Genomic DNA, 9,327 nt, shown 5'->3' on the forward strand with positions numbered 1-9,327 from the left:
AGACGCTTTGGGCCAGTCCATTGTACTGTGGAAGCTCAGCCCTTCATTAATGTTCTCACAATAAGACAAAAAACCAGTTTCTACTCCATTGCATTTCCAGGCATGCAGATAAAATGAACATTTCTGGTTTTGCACAGCCTCTATGAAGTCAAAGAAACAGTAAATAAAAAGCATGTAGCAAGAAAAATCCCCAATCCCAAAAGCAAAAAGAAAACCAAACAAAAAAACCCCAAACCCAACTCCACAGTCTAAGCTTCTAATTTAGAAAGCAACTGGGGAGAAGGATGGGAAACTTGTCAGAGCCAGAGAAGTCCTTGCAAACACAGACAGTGACAGGAGGTTGACATCTTCCTGAATGCAACTGATTGGATCAAACTCACTGAAACTCCAGTGAACCCGAATGACAAATATGCTTAGTGACAAAGCTCCAATTTAGGAGTCTCTCTTTCATCTTGTTTTCTTGTCATTACTCTTTCTCTTTTTTCCCTGCATTTCCTGGCTAAGGTTCTGAGTTGTACTACCTCCCATCTGAGCCTGACATACTTTCACATAATGTGAAGGCTTTCTATGAAGAGCTCAGGCTGACAAAGAATTACAAAAAACTTACTTCCCTAGGTGGGTGATGCTGGGGTACATCTGGCCCTTCATTATGCTTGTTACACTCCCCAAAACTCAAAAGGAAGACATTTCACCATATGAGAATTATTTTTCCATCATGGCTATTCCAGTGACCTGTATCCTGATGGTGCTCCCACTTTGCTTTCTTGGTTAATTCCCACCCACTTCTCCTTCCATCCTCCTCCTCTTGTTACCCTGCTTCTCGTGTCTATACTTCCCCTGTCTACAGCTATAACAGCTCACGCAGAAGTCTGTGCGACTCTGCTCTGTGATTAATGGCTCCCAGTTCTGATGACTGATTGCCTACGCCAGTTTTAATCACGCCAGCTTCATTTGCTACTGAATCATCTGGAAATGGCACTTGTGGCTCACTGTGTAACAACATGCAACAAGACAGGGAGTGGCATAAGAATTCTCCACTGGTTGGCTTACCTATGTCTGAAATCTTTATTTCTGACAGAAGACAGGAAAGCAGGGAATAGAAGAAAGAATGAGGTGTTAGCAGCTCAGTTCGATGCATTATTAGCAGATTGAAAACTTGACAGTAACTGTATCATACAATGCAATAATAAATAAAGACTTAGCTGGAACGACACTGATATATTTTATATTGGGTATTACTTGGCAGCGAGCTCACTTATGTACCGCTGCATATCACAAAGGAAGTGTGATCTCACCTGCTTGGAGTTATTCACTTATGCAGGAGATAGGACCAGGCAGACTTTATCATTCAGAGCAGTACTGAGCTAAATATATGTAGATGCAGATATCTTTACAGTTTTTTTCACTCTCAGTCAAAGCAAAACCTTGTGATTTGCAAAGGTACCTTAACAGTTGCACAGTTATAGGTGGCAGGTCATTGCCATAACCTCGTGAACTCTAGCCCAGAGGACTGAAATTATGGTGAGCTGGACATTTTTCATGGGTCTAGTTACATACCCAGCTGCAGTTATCTGCGACTCACAATGCATTTGCCTTCCTCTCCGCAACAGAACACTACACTCAAAAGACGCCCCCCCAAACAAACCCCAAAAGCCAAATAGTGAGGGTGTTAATCTCCAAGGCGATGCTGATTTGAGAAGACACAAGCAAACTCCATTTAGTCTAAAAGCAATGGCTTTCCTCCATAGCTTTTAGTCAGCCTGCATCTGAACCCACTTACTTTATAGCACATCAGAGTGAAGAAATGTTTATTAGATCCAGTAACCTAAGTGTTTGCACAGATGAAGCAGCAATCGTTCCAGCAGATTTAACTCTGGAGTAAATTTAACTCTGTGGCTCTACACAAAAGCCAGCAAGGCCACTCTGTCAAGGCTTCCAATTTTCTCTTTTCCAATCAGGAAATACTCTGCAAAACCTCCGCTGGGTCTGGTATTTCCACTGACAATGAAACAGGGATAGGGTTTTCAAAATTGTACTTCTGGGAATGAGATATTAATCCCACTCAGTTGCAGTGGGATTTGGGCCCCAAATCACCTAGACTCTTCTGGAAATCTCACCTTTGGCTGTTAAAATAACTTTCTGGCACTGGAAGAATATTACATTCTTTAACGTGGACCAGGTCTGAAGATTTATCCCAGCTTCCCACCTTACAAACATGAGAGATACTAAGTTCTCATATATCACTTAACAGAATAGCAAGAATCAGGTTCTTGCTTATTTACTCAAAAGGTACCTCAGCCCTCTGGGATGCGACTGTAAACATCTCATTGTGGGCTTCCTAATTCAATGATTCCTCCTGATTTCCTTGTCGCCCTGTGAGCATACCAAGACACCTATTCTCTAAGTGGAAGCCTTGTGAAGGCTGTCTGGATTTTTTTCTCACACACCATGATCTACGACGATGGTTCTGCGTGACAAGACCTTCAGCAAGGCCTAAGGACTGTGGGATGTTTGTAAATGAGGGACTAATGGGATCTTGCACCAATTTTGCTGCAGATCAGCTCTTTCATTTTTACCCGTGGCCTTGTGGAGCAAATGGGAATACAAAGCAATGCTGTACGGGGGACCTTGCTGCTCTAGTAAGCTGTCTAGTAAGCTTCCACGTGGCAGTCCTTGCAGAAATGGAGCCTTACTTTTGTCCTCAGCAGCCAGGATGTTAAATCTGAGTAGAGCAGGGAGGTTTTTACTTTCTGGAAGATTCTCACTTTCAGGCCAGATCTTGAGAGGTAAATGGGAATGTGAACCTTCCTACAATGCTAACCTCATACAGACCCCTCAGGACTTTAGGTCAGGTCCTTCAAGCAGAGAAGCCTCATTCACAAACACTGGTTTAACTCTATTGACTTTCCTGGAGTGAGTCTTGTCTGGTCACAGAGTTCAGAATCAGGCCCTGGTGCTTTGAAGTGGGTAATTGTATTTGTTGTGGAAATTTTAGATAGGAAAAATATTCCCAGTGAGGTCAATTTGATATTTTGATTCAGTCACAATCTATTTCATTTCCTCAGAACTTGTGACAAATCTATACTTTTCCCTCCCCTTCCTTGTTTTCAATGGATGTTCCTTCCCCATCCTCCCTATTTCTCCTAATATATATATTTTTTTCCTTTGTTATTTGGGGTAAATGGAAACACTTCACTTCTTTTCAGATGATCCATCTGTATGTTCACCCTGACACTGCTGTTCAGCTGGGAACCAAGAGGAGCTGATATGTGTTTGTCCCCCAAAAAACAACTAGAAAAACCCAGTCTGTGACTCCCTAGGTGATCATCCTGTCTTAATTACGAATCTGTCCTGATTAACCTCTACATATCACCATCAGTGCTGTGTCCTTCCAAGTTTAGGTTATCTCAGAGGCTGACTGTTAAGTTTAAGAATTCCCACTGATCTCTAACTACACCGAAAGGGAAACATCAACACCGTTTGATTTAACAGCACAGAAATGTGACAATATTTTTGGTGTGTGATTCAATTCTGGAAGAACTTGTTAGGCTTGTGTTTCTCCAGTGTAAATCAAAGTCAGCAGAGTTGCAGAAGAGGCAAATCTGGACAGCTTTTTTTTCTGTTTTACTGTAGTTTTTTTAAGAGTTTTGCTTATTTTCCTTTTGGGTACATAACATTTCTGCAGAACTCAAGGGCATAGTTATAATGGCCACATTCAGCACAGCATACCTCAGCTCCAGTATGTTGGTGACATTGCCAGAGGGAAAGATCCTTCGGATGTAGTTGAAATCTCCAACATAAAGACTTCCATCAGACCCACATGTTAGGGCAACGGGAGCCAGGAGTTTGTTCCCATCTGCAAGACCATTGCAGCTTGGACAAGAAATGCTACGTCTGCGGCCGTTGCCCATAATGCTTCCGATTACAGGCGGCTGCTGGGAAATAAACTGGTTTTCCCCATTTCCTTTATGCAAGATGCCTAGAGAGAGAAAACAGTAATAAGGAAATTAAAGAGAGACAGGGAAACTGAGACCAAAGGGAGCACAAACTGGCAATGCTGGATGGCAGCTGGGGAATTTGTCAAGTGGCAAGGACACGGTTTAGTGGTGGACTTGGCAGTGTTAGGTTTACGGTTGGACTCGATGATCTTAAAGGCCTTTTCCAACCTAAATGATTTTATGATTCTGTGATTCTAAGGAGGTTTATCATCTTTCATGGTATTGTTTTGTGATGGTTTCACATGAGGAGCCTTTTATCTGAAGTAAGTATTTTTATAGACCCATTACATTTCCTACAGAACAAAAGTATGTAGGGAGAACAAGACTGTCTTTACCTTTGAATGAAATAAACACACTTTTCAGCGTCTCATGAATTTTTACCTGCCTTTTCTGTCCCTCCTTGCCCTGTAATTTGCAGCCTACCAGGTAAAAAAAGAAATTACATAGCTCATGGAAAGATAAGGGACAGAAAGACCATGGTGCATTCTCTAGAGAAATGTTTCCTCTGCAAAGGTTTAGAGGAGCTCTGCTTATGTTCCCTATAAGTGTAGTGTTTTCAGCAGTGGTGTGGGCTGAATTAGATGTTTGCTCCCATACCACTGCTATCATCCAGAAGGTCACAGTGCTTCCATTTTTTGAATATGAACATATTGATCAGCTTTCAAGCCTCCCTGCTGCAGTCTTGAGCAACCTTCAAGGACTCTGGCACCTGCCATTCTCCATTATGACCCACAAAGCCTCTCATTTCTGCAAGTACACTTGCACATTGGAGGATGTTTCTAGGTGGATTTATGGTCAGTGGTAGGTCCAATCTGAATAGACTCCCCTTTGTTATTCTAGGAATATTTTCCTTGTTAATCCCCTTCTTTTAAGACACTACGAAGTTAGACATGCTGACATTCAACTAATTCACTACAGCCAGTTTCTTTTGGATTTATACACACCATATTGCTTCTAAATGGAGGTTACTAGAAATAATTTGTTAGTAAAATAACATGAGAGAGTACATGTGTTGGTCAGGTTTCTTTCCTTTTCTTGAATTCTTAATGATAAAAAGCAACTGGGCCTTGCAACACTGCATTATTCCTCTGTCATGCGTTACAGTCAACCTACCACTTTGTATGTTGAGGGCATGATGTTTGTCCAGGGACCATCCTCCAAGTTTGGAAGCATCAATTTCATAACCCTGAAGCATAGCTGTCCTCTTCTCCCACAGGATCAAGTCAGGACAGGATTCATACTCATAACCTACTGAAACTATGAACAAGAGAGAAGCAAAAGACCCCCCAGATTAGTAACCCAGAAATGCACAATCAGCACACACAGAGTTTCAACTGAGCAGGGGTAAGAACATTTCTACAGGCAACTGCCAATTTCATTTAAAATGTCATCATCGTAATGCACAGTCTTAATATTTTTCTCTTTAAAGGCCATCCTGCATTTAAAAAGGTCAACACTGTTGTAGATGTTGGGCAAATGTGCTAAAGATTTAAAAGACACTGTTTTGAAGACATATTTTAAAACAATGGGTATTTGAGAGTGTAAACCACTGCTGGACTCCTAAATGGGAGCATATGACTCCTATCTAGTATCTTTGATCTAAGACTGCATGTCAGGAACTTGCCAAAAATCATGGCCTTTCTTGGAAAGTGAAGACTTACTTATACAAATGAGGCATGGGGCAGTGAGTGCCTCAGAGGCAGCAGTCTTACACCAGGTTGACTTGTGTTCATTGTTAATGTCAAAAGGCTACATAGCAAAATGTGGTTTGCTTGCCATGATGTCTAATCAGAGCCTTTCAGGAGTAACTCCACTGAACACATTGGAGTTGCTTAAGAGTAAAATTATGTCAGTAAAAGGCAAATCATGTTTTTGACAGAATAATGACTCCTTTATGATTTTCTCAGATGAAGCAGGACCAGTTTCATTGGTCTGCTTTTCTTCTGCCCTACCTGATCTTTTCAGCGCTAACAGCTGAAGCAGAGCAGAACTGCAAGTTCTACATAAATGAAAAGCAATTACATAGCTCTTTTTTCTTTAAAACTAGATAAAAATAAAGGTCTGATCTTACAAGTTTCCCAGCCTCTTTGAAAAGCGCTGTTCACTGAGCGAACTCAGGATCCCCCATCAAATATAGCTTTTTGCAGAATCAGACAGTATCAGAGGAGGATGTAATTTAGGAGAAGAAGGCTTGATATTTTCCACTGTTCTAGAGGTAGGAATTATTGAAAGCCTGAATGCTGAAGTCCTTAGACCTGCTCAAGTACTCTAGGGCTGCAGAGCTGCATCATGGAGCACTCCAGGACCTGATCTAGCAGCATGGAGCTGATCTAGCATCTTAAAGAGCATGTAAACAGTCTTTCAGGATATGCTACCAGGACACGTTTCTCAGTGTGGACTCCAAACTGGGTAAGCTCCACAGGTTGTATCATCCAGCGTGCTCAAGGCAGCTGAGCCTGAGTGAGAGGAAGGCACCTATTCTTCCTCCTAGAAAACAAGGCACCCTACAGCTCCTCTAAAGAGACTTATCTTCAGCTGGGCTATGAGGCATCAGTGAACCACTATTCTGTCAACAAGAGCTCTGTTTGTTAATTTGGGATCTCTCCATCTTGCTGATATCATTGTCTTGGCAGCCTAAAAGATCTAGTCGAGACTCTGTCAAAGACCTGTTAACTGAATGTCCTCTGGTTGTTGGTCAGATGGGAAGGAACCACTGCAGAGCAGCATCACCTCCGCTCACTATACACTCAAAGTACCTCCTTCCCTCCATCATCATCACACAGGACTCACTGGGTGAGGTCTGGGATGGCAGCAGGAAAAGGAGTGAAGTGTATCTCTGCATACACATTATATCCACAGTTTCCTGTCCTAGCAAGGACTTCAGGTTCTGCCCCTGTAGAGTGGGTGGCAAGGACCATACTGCTTTGTGCCGGGGATGTGGCACGTTGAGTGTGCAGAACCCTCCTGTTCTCTGCCTTACAGCTTCTGACAGTCTTTGGCAGATGTAAATGAATGCACAAGGTACAAGAAAGAAGAGCGTCAGGCCCCGTTTTGGGACTGGGTTCTTGAATGGGCAACAAAGGGGAAACTGTAAGATTAGAGCAATCCTGAAGGTCAGGCACAAGGAGGTTGGAGATTAGGACTCAGTTCTAGGGCTTTCTTTCAAAGCAGTGCTGACAGCTTTTGGCTATAGATGAGAGGTAGCCAAACGCCTCTAGTCCCAGTTCATTCCTTCTGTGTGAATGTGATGGTAGCAGCTCAGGATGTATGTGCTGGGCCATGAGCCAGAGAACAGATAAGTATTCATCTGTTGGGGAAATGCGTGCTGCCTGAACAGCTGGGCTCAATCCTCTCCAAGGAAACAGCAGTGAACCAGCAGGGACCTTTTTATGTGTTAGCAGTTGGACCATACCAGTCTAGGACAAGGTTTGTGCATTGCCACTTAGCTGCTTCTAAAAAGAGACACAAGCCCTGGGGTCACTTACCGAAGGCTTCTGAGAGCCCATACACCTTCTGGCTGTAGACATCTGTCTTATCCCAGATGAAATAATAGGACAGGTCTGGAGCAGCTGCAAACCACCTTCTGAAGAGGCGTCCCTCGACTGCCACCATGAGGTGGACTTTCATGAGGTTGAAGGGGATGGTGGGGTGGGTCATGCTGATCCTCAGGACTGATTTGTAGCCAGCTGTGCGACTGCTCAGGTAATTCACTTTTATTTTACTACCGGAAACGTTAATCTCCTCCTGTAGAGCCTGTGGAAAAGCAATCCAGGAGGTGTTAAATCAGCAGTGGGCAGACAGGAAAAGGGAGTGAAGCTGTAATTTATCAAACACACCTTTATAAAAGCTCTGGTAGACATGTCTAAAAAAGCACACCTAGTAGGCATCAATTATAAAATCATATATGTAATTTATGGGGTTAGTTGTGGAAGCCAAGGAATGCCCCCCTCTTTCTCCATCTCTGTTACATGGCAGAACTGGAGACCAAAGTATCACATATAAGTCAGTGCTTACAATGGGACTCACTGCTAAAAGGAATCCCAGGACCCATGGTGAAAGGAGCTTGGTGTCTGAGATTATTCCAGCCCATCAGTTTAGCTTCCATTTTCTGTCTTTTATCTTGGTAGGTTTCTATGGCTGCTAATTTTTGTCTTTTTCCCAGTAAAATATCAAGCCCTCCTTGGCCTGTATCCTTATGGATGTTTCCTGGCCCCGATTGTAACCTGCTATTCCCTCCATGTCATTAGTGAATCCTGCTTCCATCCTCCCTCCTCTGACTTACCCATCTCTCCTTCTTTGAAACTGCTCCTCTCCTGCCTCACCTCTGACCCTCTTTGCCTGATCTACCTCTAGTCTTTTCTTCCCTGTGTCCTGGTCTTTATTTTCTGACCTCATATTTGTTCCTACTTACTCTGGCCCTTGCTTAAAATTCCCTCCCCTCTTACCTGTGCGATGAAGCTCTGGGTCTGACCTACCACCATCAACCCCTCTCCCTTCCCTTGTGTTCTCCCTTCCCCTCCTTTTCCAAATTCCTCTGTGTTCTAGGTGAGTTGCTTCGTTTTCTCCTCCAGCCATGCAGTGTGGGTATTTCTGACTGACTGGGACAGTTGTCTCACAGGTCTCCATTCCAGTATAATATTTCACAAAAGACTGGAGAAACAGCAGGGAAAGTTTTGTCTGCCCCTCTTCTGCTTTGAGAATAGAGAAGACTCAGTAAAAATGGGATTTTCATCTAATTTACCTGCTAAAGTACGACCAGATCTTAAAATTCTTCTTTTTTTTTTTTAGTTGGAGAAATGCAGGGAAATTTTCTGGAAGAGGATAAAATGTACATCCCTGACACCATGCTGATTCTCCCATGCAAAATAATGATAAAAAAGGGCATTTATTTCTTAATTCTTGGGGGGGGGGGAAATTAGTTGTCACTTTCCAGAAAATTTCACTCCTAGGTAAGCACCCCACCTTGACATTTTCAGCACAAGCCGGCAACCTTTGGCAGTTTGAAAGAAAAGATGAAGGTAGAAGCTTAGCAGAGAGCTGGAAAACTTGGTCTGATAATGGTTTCACAAAGCTGGCACTGTTCTCTCCTGTGCCATTTCTGAAATACTTTGGTGTGCTGGACCTTAAATGAGCTGTGAAAATACTTCCCCAGCAATAATCAGCTTTCATAGTATTAGGGGCACGGAGGCTTGAAGGCAGGTGAGTAAAGAGATCCACCCATAAGGAAAGGACCACAGCCATCCTGGTGTCCTCCAAGTTATGTGGCTCCTATACTCAACTCCTTCTATGTAGAATAGAACAGAACAGAACAGAACAGAACAGAATAGAA

The 9,327-nt window shown here is 43.0% G+C and overlaps 1 protein-coding gene across 1 annotated transcript in view; it reads right to left on the bottom strand.

The window, feature by feature from the left end:
- Positions 1-9,327, bottom strand: part of TENM4 (teneurin transmembrane protein 4) — a 421,264-nt gene that overhangs the window by 60,427 nt on the left and 351,510 nt on the right. The window contains exons 19-22 of the mRNA XM_009286142.2: positions 7,484-7,751; positions 5,112-5,255; positions 3,730-3,979; positions 1,051-1,071 (exon numbers count right to left, since the gene is read on the bottom strand). Of these exons, the coding sequence (XP_009284417.1) occupies positions 1,051-1,071; positions 3,730-3,979; positions 5,112-5,255; positions 7,484-7,751 (683 nt within the window). The remainder of the gene's footprint in view (positions 1-1,050; positions 1,072-3,729; positions 3,980-5,111; positions 5,256-7,483; positions 7,752-9,327) is intronic.

This window comes from Aptenodytes forsteri, unplaced genomic scaffold, assembly GCF_000699145.1.
Source record: "Aptenodytes forsteri isolate BGI_AS27 unplaced genomic scaffold, ASM69914v1 Scaffold231, whole genome shotgun sequence".
In the NCBI taxonomy this organism is placed as follows: Eukaryota; Metazoa; Chordata; class Aves; order Sphenisciformes; family Spheniscidae; genus Aptenodytes; species Aptenodytes forsteri.